The 15,397-nt window shown below is 41.1% G+C and overlaps 3 protein-coding genes and 1 long non-coding RNA gene across 9 annotated transcripts; 2 read left to right on the top strand and 2 right to left on the bottom strand.

Annotated features, from left to right (window-relative positions):
• The first annotated feature begins 196 nt into the window (after nt 1-196).
• On the top strand, nt 197-2,980 carry LOC124305046 (uncharacterized). The gene is made up of 8 exons (XM_046764012.1): nt 197-382; nt 673-780; nt 866-1,075; nt 1,160-1,651; nt 1,741-1,810; nt 1,911-2,073; nt 2,378-2,614; nt 2,716-2,980. The coding sequence occupies exons 1-8, from the start codon at nt 356-358 to the stop codon at nt 2,741-2,743; spliced, it is 1,335 nt and encodes a 444-aa protein (XP_046619968.1). The 5' UTR covers nt 197-355; the 3' UTR covers nt 2,744-2,980.
• On the bottom strand, nt 2,975-9,484 carry LOC124305036 (GATOR complex protein WDR59). 6 transcript variants are annotated; one of them, XM_046763990.1, is made up of 20 exons: nt 9,333-9,484; nt 9,158-9,207; nt 8,953-9,088; nt 8,684-8,897; nt 8,475-8,608; nt 8,114-8,263; nt 7,862-8,021; nt 7,691-7,770; nt 7,487-7,553; nt 7,195-7,403; nt 6,852-7,115; nt 6,621-6,774; nt 6,352-6,548; nt 6,129-6,262; nt 5,858-6,055; nt 5,672-5,798; nt 5,199-5,228; nt 3,951-4,111; nt 3,728-3,824; nt 2,975-3,478 (listed from the first exon to the last, which is right to left on the bottom strand). In XM_046763990.1, exons 1-20 carry the CDS (start codon nt 9,384-9,386, stop codon nt 3,458-3,460), a joined length of 2,637 nt encoding a protein of 878 aa, XP_046619946.1. In that variant the 5' UTR covers nt 9,387-9,484; the 3' UTR covers nt 2,975-3,457. The 6 variants fall into 6 exon arrangements, 5 of the variants coding, with proteins under 5 accessions (XP_046619946.1, XP_046619943.1, XP_046619945.1 ...); XM_046763987.1 differs by having other exon boundaries at nt 3,571-3,824; nt 9,333-9,483; XM_046763989.1 differs by having other exon boundaries at nt 3,571-3,824; nt 8,684-8,857; nt 9,333-9,420.
• On the top strand, nt 6,201-10,358 carry LOC124305057 (uncharacterized). The gene is made up of 3 exons (XR_006908312.1): nt 6,201-6,321; nt 9,699-10,138; nt 10,233-10,358. It is a non-coding gene; the product is annotated as an uncharacterized LOC124305057 (long non-coding RNA).
• Nucleotides 10,359-10,596: 238 nt separating this feature from the next.
• Nucleotides 10,597-14,778, bottom strand: LOC124305037 (coiled-coil domain-containing protein 39). Its single transcript, XM_046763992.1, has 11 exons — nt 14,294-14,778; nt 13,794-14,219; nt 13,509-13,730; nt 13,222-13,413; nt 12,951-13,166; nt 12,501-12,884; nt 12,175-12,429; nt 11,598-12,080; nt 11,305-11,517; nt 10,920-11,220; nt 10,597-10,830 (listed from the first exon to the last, which is right to left on the bottom strand). Exons 1-11 carry the CDS (start codon nt 14,387-14,389, stop codon nt 10,706-10,708), a joined length of 2,913 nt encoding a protein of 970 aa, XP_046619948.1. The 5' UTR covers nt 14,390-14,778; the 3' UTR covers nt 10,597-10,705.
• Nucleotides 14,779-15,397: the final 619 nt, after the last annotated feature.

The raw sequence follows: 15,397 nt of genomic DNA, 5'->3' as shown, positions 1-15,397 counted from the left end.
GTTATTTCTGTACCACCCTCACATTGTCCTGATTTAATTTACAATTAGTTTATACCGCACTGTCGGGTAGAGTAGAAAAAATATTCATTTCTCACAAGTAATGTGACTGATGCTGTAAGGATCGCGGGGACGCAGTGCGCGGGTGCAGATGCACGCGCGGAAGGCTAATGAAGGCGCTTGCGTCCGCGGGAGTCCTGGTGGAAGGGGAGGTTCCTCTAAAATCGTACCGCACTACGACTGCAGGGGTAAACGAGCGCGTTCCCGCGATATTATGTAGAAAATTTCTCCTCGACGGTTTATTACAGTTTGACGATTAGGTGATTCCGTGGAGTGGAGCTCTCTACATGGGATATGAATGAAGACCAAATCCCTTCACGCGGAGGTAATAATTTAGAATATTTTAGAAAAGTTTTCGATCGAACTACACGCACGGCAGAATCACGCGCAACATCCGTGTCACAGCGGCGTAAATTAGGAAAGGAAAAAAAATCAATTCCCGACCTGTGTTATGCAGGGTTGCGAAAAAAGCAACCTTTTCTGTTCTTTCATTCCGCACCGCAACGCGACCCGACGGAATCCAATTCACCACTTACCTTCTTCAATTCCCAATTCAGGGATAATGAGATGCGTGTAACGAGAAAACGAATAAATATCACCTCGCATGATTCACAGATATTGGCAGTGCTGCTGCTGTGTCAAATACCATGGCCAGGGCCGAGTGTTTTCAAAATATCATGCCCTCGAGACAGTGCCTCGGTGGTACGGAGGATAGTACAAAAGGTAAAGGAGGAGTGGCTGGCTGAATTTGTTATTCTCCTTATTTTAATCAGCTTCAATTTTTAATCGCAAACTTCCCCTCTTACAGAAATGGATCCCCGTGCTGAACAAATACCAAGTCGAGCTGCCCCTCGAGTGCCCGTTCCATAGAACCAGAGACATATTTCACCCTCAACAGACGGCCAAATATCAGCATCGACCTTCCCAATGGACGTGCGGGTTGTGCGGAAAATCATTTTACGAAGAGCGTCACCTGGACATGCATTTTGATAATAGACACAAAGGCGACATCAATATTGTCAGTACAGATGTTAATTGTTATTAACTGTACTATCATTGCTAGTTGACTACATTTATTTACGTTAGTATCTTCCTTGTTAAGGCAGAGGATGCTGTCTGTCTAGCCGACTACTGCGATATTATGAGGTGTGACGTTCTGATAACTCAAGACTTTGAGGGGTCATCAATAGACGATTCGAGTACCATCAATACGGACATCGAGGTATGGAGGGAAACGACGGCTCGTCAAACAACGCTAGCTCCTTCGACCGGATCCAGAGACTTGGCTAGGGTATTCGGTGACAAGTTTCAAGAGTCGCAGACCAGCGGTGGCACTAACAGAGGAACGTTCCATCACTACTGCGACAGGCGAGATACCCCTGAGAATCATTTCACCATTAACCATCAGAAGCAGAAAATGATCGGTTCTGAGGATGAAGAAAACAATAAGACACATGACATCTGTGACAGTAATCATCTCGTAGACTCGGCTCTACCAGCTATCGATAGAAATCAGCAGCGGCTCGCCGAGCTACAGAAACTCAAATCAAACTGCAAGCCTGAGGAACTTTTGAAATTGAAAATAAGATGTGAGGTACTAATACCAACAATTTATACATTTTTTACAACTTCTTCATATCAATTTTCATACTCCCTTACCACGCTGATTTTCTTTCCCCTCAGATTCTGGTACGTGACTGCATCGCAGGATTGCTTGTTAATCTGTCCGTTCAAGATTTCACGGAAGTTGAAGGTGCGTGGTTTCATGCCACGATTGGGCAGCAGTGTTTTTAAGTTCTTTTAAAATTCTAAAACGCGTTTCACTCTGCTTTTCGCTGTTTTTTTGAGAACAGGTGAACTCAATCGAGCCGTTTGCTGGTATTTGACATGCGAAAAATACTGGGAAGATACGCGCAGACAGCAACGTCAGATACCGTGGCATCTCTTATTCATACTAGCCATGCTCTTATCACTGGGAATGTCAATGTGCTATTACATCATTTGGATATTATTTGAGTAAGTAATTAATAAAAAGAATCCCAAGGAGAGTCTAGATTTATAATAGACTTTTCCTTCCGGATCGTTTGCTTGCACTACTTTCTTCAATTCCGTTAAGTAAGTTTATACGAATGCAACGCTTCGATTTGATCCAAGCAATGGATGGGATTGTCAAAATACGTCAAGGGTTTCACGAAAAATCCTTGCTTTCTTGATGTCAATCTGTCAGTTCTGTAAATGCTCTATATCAAACTGATACAGTTTAATCATGGCCATTAGTTTATATATTGTGAATGTGCAAGTAATCAATTTCGTATGACAGTTCTGTGCATGAAATGAGAGCTGATGGAATGTCAGGGATTTCGCACTCACCACACAACAATAGGAACAAGGAAATGACGTCTCCGCAGCATGGTTCGAAAGTTGACCAAAATAAGAAAGATAGCAAAGGGAAATTGGAACCCGGACAAGACACGCCCTCCGCAGGGAGTGCTGAAACACCCGATCATTACATATATGTTGCATACCCACCTGAGCTGAAACGGCGACTCCTTGAAAGGTAGACTCACGCTTGATGTATGTTTGTATATACTTTTATATGGCGTTGCAGCTGAACTAGGTAGGATGGCAGTGACAATTAACTTCTTGGATTTTTTGTAGCTGTTATAATCGAACAACGCGCCTGTAGAGTGAAATGAAGATCGACAGCCAGTTTGGGGACATGATTGACACAGCAATTCGCACACGCATACCTCTAGCCATATTGAATATAGAAATTACATCTTAAGGTAAGGATTATTTTTTATGAGCATCAATTACCGTGCAAAGACCTACGTGTAAGAGTTGAAGGATGAAATTAAAACTGTACAGTTTATTCATGTACCGTTGAAAACTTGATTGCTAATAAAAAATGCACAAATAATAATTTGATGCCTATCTATATTTTGTAGCCGTGGTCGACATCGAGATCTTAGTATTTTTTTCTAATTCGCAATAATTATACAATTGTATACAATGGTAATACATGCCCAAAACTGTTCTACTTAACTTATAATAGCCATGTTCAAACGATACCGATTTTATACAAACCAAGCCGAGGAAGCTAATGGTCCATGTAGAGAAAATGGGGAACTTGTTCAAATTCCTCCCCCTCACCGCCGTTTGCTATTAGGTGATGTCGTGCATGGTTTGTACAAAGAACATGCGATGTAACGTGTCGATTGTTTTGGGATTGCATAACTTTTAGACTGGTGCGTGGTTACGATGTAACAGTGTAATGGTGATTAAATTTTCATGAGGGTAGTGCTCTCGTTGAGACAGTAGCATCCGCAGCCTGTTGGACACAGTGTCTTGGTTGTGAACCAAGCGGCCAAGTGTTCGGTGTGACCTCCGTGTCCGCAAACTACACACACGTTGCTGGGTCCTGAAATATCGATGAGTACTGTGTTTAGGTGATTTTTTCATAGGATATCAGAGTGAATGTCACAACTGAAAGCTGTACAATTAATTCCATACCTCTAACGGATATGTGACATATGGCACATTGAAATGCCAACTGCCTGCAATTGTTGCACTGTGGACCACGACTAGATTTATTGCAGATATAACATTCAATTTGAAACTCTACAGCCTTGTGGGAATCGATCGGTGGTACACTGACGTGTTTTAGTACCTGTGCCCTGGCATCAAGGAGCCTCCAACTATGCAGGACTTCAGCATATGCTTTTTTATAGCTATCGTAGAGGGTGGTGTTTTTTTCATCAAGAAACCTGAAAGAGAGAAGTACGTGTTAGCTTTCGAATGACGATGTTTCATCCTTGTCCCAAAGTGGGAGAAATTTCGATTGTTTTCTTTCTCTACAAGACCTTACTTCTTTAATAATTGAAAATTGTCACCTAATGTTTCGGACGGGATCACCCAATGTTTCTTGAACGAATTTAAGGTCGTCGAGAGATTCAGACCACGAGTTTGACCTATGTTGTTTGAGATTTTGGAAATTCCATCCCTCAAGCGTCGTATCTGCAGGATGTATTGTGTGATACGGTGAACCGCCAGGCTAAAATTGTTATGTTTGAGCGTTAATTGAATGACGAGTAGAAGATTTATTATACACACAGGTATAATACTTATTCATTTATTACAGCGAAAGGTAAGAGAAAATTAACGAGTGCCACAGCTGCGAACACGCAACAAACTATTGGCAAGCTTCAAGCTCTATGAAATATTATCAATTGGTATATTAATTATTCTTTAGTGCATGCAAACTCATGTATCATATTTTAACGAAATGCATGTATGCATGTCTGTACCTTTATTTGGGCGGAATTTCAAAAACATCATAGGCCCTTTTTTTTCAGCAACCTATAGTACACTACAAGCCTATCGAATATGCGCTACCAAACTCTGACGTACATATGCATCAAAATACCGAATTATCATAGTGTAACAACCCGTCCCATTGCCGTTACACTGCTTCAAAGTAACTATGCTTGCTAGGTGGGGGGGTGCCTTAGTGGCTATTACCATGTTATGTAGCGCCAATGTACATGCATACATACATTGAGGCTGGTAGCAGCCATGTATGTAGCAGTCAATCATCAATGTTACATCAGTATACCTTGCAATATTAGGAATAAAACATTATTGCTATTACGTAATGCGTGTCACATGTTACGTAAATGTCATATTAGAGCTACAAACCTTTGAGTGGAGCATAACTTGTTACACATGAGTTACAAGTTATGTCACGGTAACGCTTCTTGTTACATCATGTTTCACCGTCGATATATGATTGTGATGAGATTTTTTTGGGATATTTGTCGAGAGAAGTGGAAACTACATCTAGAATGTATCTACGTACCCAAATAAAAGCAGAAAACTTAGTTTAATCGAAGCTCTAAGTCGACGAATTCGGCAAGGCATAGATTCTTTGCATTAGCTTAATATTTGTCAAAACACACGCGCACGCACACACACAGGTGAAAACTTTAATCAGTCACAACATACTGTAAGCCCTGGTGTGATAACCGAAGCGGAAGATATGAATTTTTATTGCCGAGAACCAAAGAAGAGTAATTTGCAAACCAAAAGCTGTCGTTGATACAAATCTATAGATACGCTAAAGAATAATATTTATACTTTACCTTCTGCCACCATTTCCCAGTGGAAAGCCTCTACAACAGAGATAATAAAATGTCAGTTGGATAAGCAATGCATGCTCGGCAGACAAATTGTTATACACTACGCAAAAGCAAAGGGACAGAGGAATCAAGAAAGCACCGCAAACAGCAGCAAGGGGAGCAGCAATAGTAGCGGCATTGGCAATCTGGTAGGGCAGATCAAATCAAAATTAAAGAAAAGAAAACGACAGAGAACGCCTGTCTAAGTGAAAATACAAAATCTTCATTTATAGATTTTGATAGCCATTTTCTTCGTTAGCAATGCACAAAGCATGCATCATAAAAATAGCAATGACAATAATAATAATAAAAACAAACGTAATAATTATAATGGCGACGATGATAATTTACACAGTAGTTACCTGCCAATTGAATTTTTCATCACAAGTCGTTGTATAGTCTACTTGGCACTTAAAACAATATTGTGTCTTACTTACACTGACGTTTACAGACTTGCTCACTGCACGTCCCTGCCCAACATCTTGATTTTCAGAACGATAAGTAAATGTACAGCTCAGCATGCCTGCCATTTGTATATCAGACTGGCTGGCGTAATGCTGTATACTGAAAAGCGAATAAAGTTGATCATCAAGGGTCTGCCTAATCTTGAATCCTGAACTCACAGAGAATGGATCAAGTTTTGACCAAATGGATGCAAGGGCCACGGAGTCTCGATATCGTTTGAGGAGAGGTTGGAGGGCATCGGCTGCGATATGACGAGTGCGGCTAGGCACCAAGCTTGAACGAGGTCCGGTCTTTCAAGCAAAGCTGCCACTCCGGCATTATACTGACACATTCCAGGAATGTCTGTAATATTGATGCTACAGTGGGGGTGTTGCTTTATTCTTATTGTTTCGTGATTCAAATACTCAATACAAATGATAAAAAACTCACATGTACTTTTCAGCGAGTTCTTTGTTAACAAAGAACAATGGGGAGGCGTCATAGATTGTAACCATCGGATGATTTTTATTAGGTGTTTTCGAGTGGAGCCTGGTCGATGGGTGCAAACTACGTCTGGACCCTCTCTATTTGCAGATGAGACGTCACGAGAGAAACAGTTCCAAGTTACTGGCAAAGTTTTTATGTAAGTATATACAAATGATGACAAGTTTACCCGTTCGTGAAAGTAGAATGAGCTTATAGATATGTTGTCAGCTGCATTCGGTTGTGAATAAGCCGGATATACGTGGGGAAAATGACTACTGCTACCGACTCCCGATCCTAACGCCGAGAGAGCTCGCGGCGTTACGCTTTCCGGCTTTATGGACGGCCTTCTGGCGTACAGCGTTCGGCCAAAACAAACTAGTATTCCTGGAAAAGATTGGTGTAGATTAAAATACGGGTTTAACCCCTTGTTTTTACCCTGGCTTGAGAACTCCTTACCTACGCAGCAAAATTTAGCACCTGAAGTCCGCGGAAAAGGAATGTAGGTATCCTGGTAGTTTGGAAATATGGCACCGGTCGTATTGAGAAAGTTAGCACTATGTGGCATCCTGTATCCCAGATGTTTACCCTCAGTCTCGTCGCTGACGCACATCTGTTTAGGCAGAATGAAATTGATCATCTTCAAATGATAAAAATCGAGAACTCGACAACCAAATCAAAAGGAAATACCTGTTCCAAAGTTGTGATCAGCTGTCTTAAACAGGGCTCTAAGCAGGATCGATTCTTCCTAACTCGTTGTTGAGCGGTCTGCTTCAGTACCTTCGAGAGCTTTGCCATCGCTGTATTGTCTATGGTTGTTCCAGGACAGAATTGAAAGGTTGGTGACGCATTGTATGGGTAATTACCAGGAAAGTTTACTTTCAATATAACATTGTAATTTTTATTTGACGCTGTGACCGTACAGCTTCGTTGCTCTGCATCCATAGCGTTCACCTGAGATGCGAAACACAGAATACATTACAAGTGAGTCTGGAAATAATCGAAATGATGCAAAAATCACGAGTAAATTTACCTCAATGTTTGGAATGTTCACATTGATCAATGAAAATTCTTGCTGTAACGTTTTCGGCTGAGTCGGCGACAAAACATCTTTGTCGCTTGTTGAGTAAGTGAGCGACTCTATGCCCATTTTACCTCCGTCAATTTTTGACATGACAAAATTCATTTCTCTGTCGGTCGGTGTATCTTGAAGCTCGAGCTGTTGCATAGAACGTAACGTCCCTGAGAATTTTATTAGCCAGTCATTGCAAATACAATAGCGATTCTCCTCATAATTTCGTATTTGAAGCTTGCGATACACTCACTCAGGTTATTGTCTTCTGTGTACGAAGTATAGACAGATGTTCCATCATCCAAATCGTGTCCGCATAGCTAAAACGTGCAAGGATTGATTTTATTTGTGTTATAAGTAATTTTTAGTAGCAACATCGTCGTTTCATGAGTCTTAGATTTTGTGAATTCTCAATACAGAGTTATGAACTGAGTTATATGATGATTATAGTGATTACCTTTTGTAGAAATGGATCGATTTTGAATATTCTCAGGCATTGATCTTTGGACCAAGTTATCAATTCAAAGTCATTCGGTGCTGCGATAGGAAAATAAGTTATTGTTGCCCTTTGACATTATTTAATACGGCGCAATCAAATATTTTACTGCAAAAACCCCTCTTGGAATACCTTTTTTCTGATGCCTCCACTGAAACTCTAGCACAACGTCAGTGTGCCCTATAAACGTGTAAATTGGAGCTGTAAGATTCGAGGTGTTCCACAGTAGCAGACTATTTTCCCCTCGCCTGAGCTGTGGCACAACTATTGTAACCAGACCTTCCCCAAATGGCTACAAGCAGATGTAAATGAGATTTTGAAAATCTTTCACGACTTTCTTGCAATTATTTGATACAGTTAGCAATACAGATGATTAAATTTTACCGTGTATCTGGCTCTCCACACAGGTGCACTTGTTGTCAAAATGCTTTCTGCTCGTCGTGGATTACTGACATCAAATATTTTCACTGTACAGTCCTGACTAGAAGTCGCCAATTGATTTTGTTGAAAAGGACACCAGTCCAGGCCATGTATCTTGAAAGACAAGAGGCCACTTATCCCAAATGTACCAAGTCAGTAAATAATACGAAAATTGTTGAAACGATTGTGAAAATTCACAACATTCGGACGTTCATGCTATACATTTTAAACCAAGCACCACACAAGTTACAGTTTCCCCTGTTCAATGTCCTCGGTTTATAAGCATTCACACAAAAATAATTGGGAAAGAAAACCAAACTAATACCTTAGTTAAATGAGCAGCTATGTACTGCATCGGACTATTCCCTTTCCTCTGGTCCCATATTTTGATGTCGCCATCATGCGCAGTGGCCACAATGTGTGGAGACAGACAGTTCCATCTGACCTGAGATGCTCCGGCTAAAATGAGATTTTTCATCAAATAACTATTATGTAACAATTGTTGAAACATAAAAACAAAATTGGGACTTTTACCAACAGCAGATAGCGACAAGCAGGGCCTACGCTGATCTCTAATGTCCCAAATGTGTATGAATGTGTCTATGCTGCACGAGGCGAGAATGTCAGGCTCAGTGGGATGCCAGTTCAAGTCGCTAACAACACGCGTATGTGCTCTGAGGCTATGCGTCGTTGTGAGATCACGTCCATCTCCACCAACAAAATTGAGTATTTCGACTCTGTTGTTACTCTGTAGAAAGAAAACAATGAGCCTCTCCTTATTTATCGATGCTTTTTCGACTTACGGATATAGCGCAAAGGTGACAATTCTGAGAGTTGGGATTCCATTCGGCAGAGCCAACTTCGTACTTGCTCTGACGTTGGAATTTTCGCAGGGTGTCCGTGCCTTCGTCCAGGTGCTTGACGGCAAAGCATCTTCGCCTGCAGAGCCAATGAATCGGTATATTTGAGAGGCTTTATAGGAATCTGGTCGAAAGCATTGAAACTCACCCGGCCAGAAGAACGAAGCTCCCGGTTGTGTCAACCGCCATAGTATTGGCCTGGTGCATATGGAGAAAGCTAATTATTTGAGGTTTGGGGCGAAGCTCGATTACAAAGATCTTGAGCAACAGTGGTTAATTTGAGTTAGTTTTTCAGTGGGGGCGACGCGAGTCGCTTGGCTTACCTGCAAATCCCGGTGCTCGGCGACCACATAATCGCTACCCCAACGTTTTGACATTTTCAGAAATGACAGGGGACCTCGACATCATTTGATGAAATTTGAGGTTATAATGAATCGTTGTGTACGCATGTAAATATTTAAACTTGTGATAGAGTGCAGCACTATCTGATCGGCATGACAGAATCCCTGTGTAATAGGATAAATAGGCTCGATTGGTATTGGATTGGTACAGTTTGCGGGTGTCATTTTACGTTACAATCAAAGAAAAAAACAAATATAATTACATTTCGTTCTTTTTTAAATAATCATAACGTACACTTCCCAATTTAATTATTTTGGTTTTGAACATTTTAGAATTACAGATTTCAGATTTCAAGAACTCGCGGTCATCATTCAACATCCGTAGGGTTGGCAACATGCATCGCTATTCGATGAATTCAAAATCGAAGAAACAGTTGCCGGCAGAATTTCAAATGGCGACTATCCGTGACGGCTTCAACGCAGCGTTGTTTCGAATAAATTTCGTGAGCTTTTGGAACGAACAGCGGGCTTAGCATTGATCAGAATATACCTACATAAACCTTTATTCAAACGTGCGAATGAATATCAGGTTAACTGTCAGATGTGGCTGTGCAGGTATCGCGGATTCCATTTCCTCGAGTTCGGAAGGATTTGCTGATGGTAAATGTTCCGTGTACGTAATAATACGTCTATAATGGTGTGTAAATATCAGCCAGCAGTGACAAACATTGAGTTCATAATTCCCCGACTGTCTGAGATGGTTAACCAAAAAGTTGGAATAATAAAGAGTGAGTCAAGTTTGTACGCGCGATATAAGTAATCCTTGCTGTGTTTGCGGTTTCGAGTAAGTTTGAAATTCTAACTGACAACGTGCATTTTTAGTGATTGAGAGTGGACACACTGGAGCAAATCACGGACGTCGTGGGAGCCAACTGCTATCAACAGTAACGTGAAATCTTATTTCCACTAAAATCATGCGCGTTAACAATCGCGGCAGCATCTTGCAAACCTTCCGATACTTAATTCTTTCCAATATCATTGTGATTTTTTCATCTCGACCCTGTTCCACGAGACAAAAAAAGTCAAGAAAGATCGATTCTAATCCAATATCAAAATCATAAAGCACAATGGAGCTACCAGCTATGAATAAAACTCAATGGTGAAAGTCTCAAGTATCTATACTAGACCCAGTTTCATGGAGGAGGAGGATAAAAGCGATGCACCAATATATTGTTAAATGCTGAAGTATATTTATTTATTTATTTTCAATTTAAGAATACATTTAAGAAGTTTGTAGTTCCACGGTGTATATATCGATAATTTTTACCTTTGATTATATAAAAATGAACGTTTGTTCATTTTTTTTTAGCTAGACCGGATTTACCACTCGACGAGGATTGAGTGCTACACTGAGAGATTGGTTTCTTAGGCCGTGTACTAGGGTCTGTGCACCTCTTAGCTTTTCCATGTAAACTTGTATCTGTAATTCAAATATTATTAAACTACTAAGAAAGCAACGAATCGTACTGAAACAGGCGAATTAGATGAGAACGAAACGTGAAAACAAACCCTCAAAGTTTGCCTGTATATTGACAATGGATCCCAAACTCTCTGTCGATGGACACAATGTTGAAAACACATTTTCGCTCTTCCTCGTTGCCATTTTAGTCGATATGGAACTGGCGCTGCTGTGGCATCGACTAGATGTTGGTGATGGCTTGAGATAGTTGGTACAGGGCAATACCATATTTTTGTCCGACAGTAATTTCTTTATATAGGGCTCAGCCTCGGCATGACGAACCGTGAGCTCAGTGATGTGTTGCAGGGCAAGACCGTTCTGCTCTTCAAGTTCATGAATTGCAATATCCTTCTGTGAAATTTTCAAAATATTGCATCGTCAGGTTTATGCGGCAGCTGTCTATACCTTTGAAATAAATCATCAGTCAATTCTTACCTCCTGCATTAGGATCAAACTGTCATCGGCACAGAGTTTCTTGTTTTGAATGTCCTTGTATACTTTGTGAAGGCTTTTGTCAGCCCTCAACTGCTTTTCCAGTTGATCGCTTATCTGATGCTTCAGGGTTTCCAGAAAACGCTTTTTACATGTCTCTTTGTCATTTGCCTTCTCTATGTCTTCCAATAGCTGTTTATAGCTATCTTTCATTACCTGTGGAAATATTATTTGGATTGCCATTTAATGTAGAGTTATTACCAAATTGTATATGTATATGAAAATTTTTAGCTCACCTCTATGTCGGCCTTAGCCTGTACCAGTTGTGCCCTTCTGTATCTGAAGCGTTCCGTCTCATTGTACATTTCCTCGCCCAATCTTTCCTGCTCCATTTGCTCGGGTCCTCGCTCTTCGACTAGCCCCAAACTTTTTTTATATTTATCATTGGACGCATTGACAATCCTTAACGTGTTCTCCATACTCTGAATCTCACATTCAGTTTTTCTAATCGATTCGTCAAGTTTGTCCCCCTGCTCTTGAAGGGCATACTTCTCTTGCGCGCTTTTAATTTTTATGTAAGTTGTTGTCAAGGGCTCCCCGTCTGCTGTCGTCCCCAAGCAAGACATCAGTTTGTCGTACCTAGTTTGTAGCTGTTGTATACGCGTCTTGCGCTCGGCGATCGCCATGCGTAATTCTGACGTCTCTGTGCTGGCTGTCTTTTTTCTCACGGCAAGGGCTTCCTTCTGAGCTTTTATTTCAGCTTCTCTCTCTTGCATTGTCTGATACAATTTTTACATGAAATTACAGATTAATAATGAATGAACATAAAGACAAAAAACTAGAAATTTGACGTCGCTAGTAACAATCACTCACCGCTTGTATCTCAAGTTTGTACTTCTCCAAATTGTATACTTTGTTGTTGATATTCGATACAGTTCGTTCCGCTTGGTAAATTCTTAACCTAAGTATGTTTTCGTTCACTTGGGTCTCCTCGTTTCGAGCTCTGGCTACTTTTAAGTGTTTTTCACCTCCCTCCATAAGCAGCACTTGATCCTGCTTCTTGTTCTTCAGCAGTTTTAACTGCGCTTCGTCATTAGCTATATGAGTCGATAATTTCTTCATGTCGTGCTGAAATATTGTTGCATTTGTAAGGAATTGTTTTCAGATCCAAGGTGGTAAATTGCACACTTGAAATTTACCTCCAGAGTCTTAATCTGAGACTGAAGAAGCTTCAACAGGTCATTTTTATCAGTCAAACATTTTCCCAATTCCTCTATCGTTTTTTCTTTCTTTTCTAACTCTGCTCCGTCTTGCTCGGCTCCACTGAGGTGTCCGAGTTTCATCCGACCCTTTTGTATCTCAAAGTCACGATGATAGGCAGAATCTATTTTCTCTTTCAATTTTCGTCTCTCTTTGACATGCAAAATCTCTAGTACTTCAACTTTTTTCCTCTCATTCTCAATTTGTAGCTCCAATGTTTTTATCTCGCCCTCAAGCTCAGATATTTGACTCGTGCTCCGCATATTCATTCCTTGGATTCGATTAATTTCCTTATTGATGAGCGATTGGAATTTTTCCTCCTTCTGCCAAGATAAGGAAAGAAAATACTTGAATCTGTTGTCTAACATCAAATTCCATATATTATTTACCTCAATCATATTCTCGAGTTGCTTGGTTCTCTCTGCTATGTTAGTTCTCCGATGATCTATTTCGTCATAAGTCTCCTTCAGCTCTTGTATCTGCTTTCGCCACTCCTCCAATTTTCTATTTCTGTTCTCAATTTCCGCCTGTGCCCTTTTTCTTTTCGCCCTCACACTCTGTGTCCTTTGCGCCGCATGCGCCAGCATTTTCTTGTACATGTGAAGCTGGAATACAATTTTAAATTTCAATGTGAAAGATTGTTAAAAAATGACGACCCACCTCTGTTGTATACGTATTAAAATTCTCGGAGAGCCTCAATCGCTCGTCTTTAATTGCAACGAGTTTTTTCTCCAGCTGTCTGATTTGTTCCTCGAGCAGTTTGTTATTCTTGACCTGGTTCTCGATAAACTTCTCAGCCTCCTGCAGCACCTCCATTTTTTCTCTAGCCACTTCCCGTAGCTTATCTATTTCCTGCACTAACAAGGAAGGGACAAGAAGTAAAGAATGTCTGTGTTTGAAGCAGGGTGAAAGATACGAATGTGTATAAATAGCAACGTCGACCTGACCCTCAAGGCCTTGTGAATTTCATCATCCCTCTGCTTGAGCACGAGTACGCTTTGTGTCCATTGACTTATGAGCTGCTGGCGTTCCTTCAAGGCGTCGCCGTACAGCCTGGCTGTCCTGTCCATTACATTCTCCATTTCAAAAACACCATTGACAGCAGTGACGACGGTTTGCCGGCAACATTCTACCTGTGTCTGCAGTTTCTGCCGCCTCAATTCCAGTTCCTATAAAGAATTGGTGTTGCAGTGTTTTTCACATTTTTAAAAGAAACCCACCCAAACACCCACCTTAAACTTCTGGCTATCAGTTTTCATATACCGTTCAATAAGCTGGTTGTCCTCCTGGCCCCGCCTCAAAGCCTCTTCCCATTGAACAAGCTGGTAGTTATCAAACTTGGCATTTTTCTTTAGTTCCTCAAGCCTCTCCGTGAGCTTACTCAGCTCACATTTTTTACTCTGAATCCTTTGGATGACATCATTCCGCTCCTTGTTGTATTGCCTCACCTCCTGACACATCTTGGAATTTGTGCTATTGCACAACCTGAACAAGTGATCCTCGCTATCCAGCTGCATGGAGTGAGCGGTGAGCAATTTTTGGTTGTTCTCGTGTTCCAGGGCGACATTTCCAATGTGCTTCTTTATCGTATCGATACGCCGGGTGACGGAGTCCAACTCAAGGCTCAGCGAGCTTTTGTACTTTGTCTTTCTGTCGATCTGTTAACAATTCCAGGTAGATAGTAAGGTAGGCGTTTCGTTTCCGCTACTAGCAGTATGAACAACTCAGGTACCTCTTCCTCGAGCCTCTTGTTCTCCTCGTTAGCAACAGGCACGTGAAATCCATCACCCCAACCCAGCTCCGTCAAAACATCATGAATTAATGCCATGTTGCAGTTTTTTTCATTCGAATTGCAATTTACAAAGTTGTGGGAAAAACCAAACACCCTACTTTTGTGGAAAGGAAGGAGGCCGACATCAGAAGTCAAGCGTCGCTCATTTCCATGGCAACTTTCCTACCAAAGCTTGGGCACACAACGATAGATGGCAACATACGATGCGGTCACCGAAGCGGAGGAATTGGATGATCATTTTCACGTGAACACAGATGTCACTCGATGCATTGCTTATTATGTGGCCACCTATAGTAGCTCGTCGATCTCACGGACAGGGTGAAAAATGGGGTCGCCGTTGAAAGTAATCCAGGATATATTTTATTACCGAGGAATCACTTTTTTTTTTCCTATTTTTCTTTATTTTTGCAACTACTTTTCGAATAATCACCTCCATTGGTGAATTTGAAGCGGTGATAATTATCAGATACGGCCCTCTTCACTACCCCGTACAAGTTCGTATCGTACGTGAGAATTTTCTTAATCTGTAAGATATTCGAGTAATTTTGAGTTTCTTGAGAAAATAAAAATTGCTTATTTACGAACGTTATTTGAGCCTATAACACACACGTAAGGCTGTGTGTTGAAAATGTTAACAAATTTTTTCCACCACCTTCTCTTATCTTACGGTACATCCGACAACCGATTCTTAAATTTTATACTTGTGACGTTCGATACTTTACAAGCTTTCACAACATGTTCGAAGCTAGGACGTTTCCTTGAAGTTGTCTTCATAGAAGAACTACTTGGTCGGTATGCATGTATACGTACATGCGTAGCGGACGCGCAAGTCCTCATGGAACCGTTAATTTCTCTCCTCCTCGACACACCGCTCGCACTCGGTATATGCTTACACGTTAGTATTTCCCCCTGGAAGAAATTGACAAGTATTGCGGGACTTTTAATTTCGCGGGTTGAACCGCGTGGAGCGCTGCTGCCACGTTTGCATCATTCATACATGCGGGATTCGCAAAAATATGAGGAGAAGGGATGACGGAGTGGATA

Source organism: Neodiprion virginianus, chromosome 5, assembly GCF_021901495.1.
Source record: "Neodiprion virginianus isolate iyNeoVirg1 chromosome 5, iyNeoVirg1.1, whole genome shotgun sequence".
NCBI lineage: Eukaryota > Metazoa > Arthropoda > Insecta > Hymenoptera > Diprionidae > Neodiprion > Neodiprion virginianus.
The sequence above is the reverse complement of the archived record's forward strand: the minus strand, read 5'-3'. Positions and strand labels throughout refer to the sequence as shown.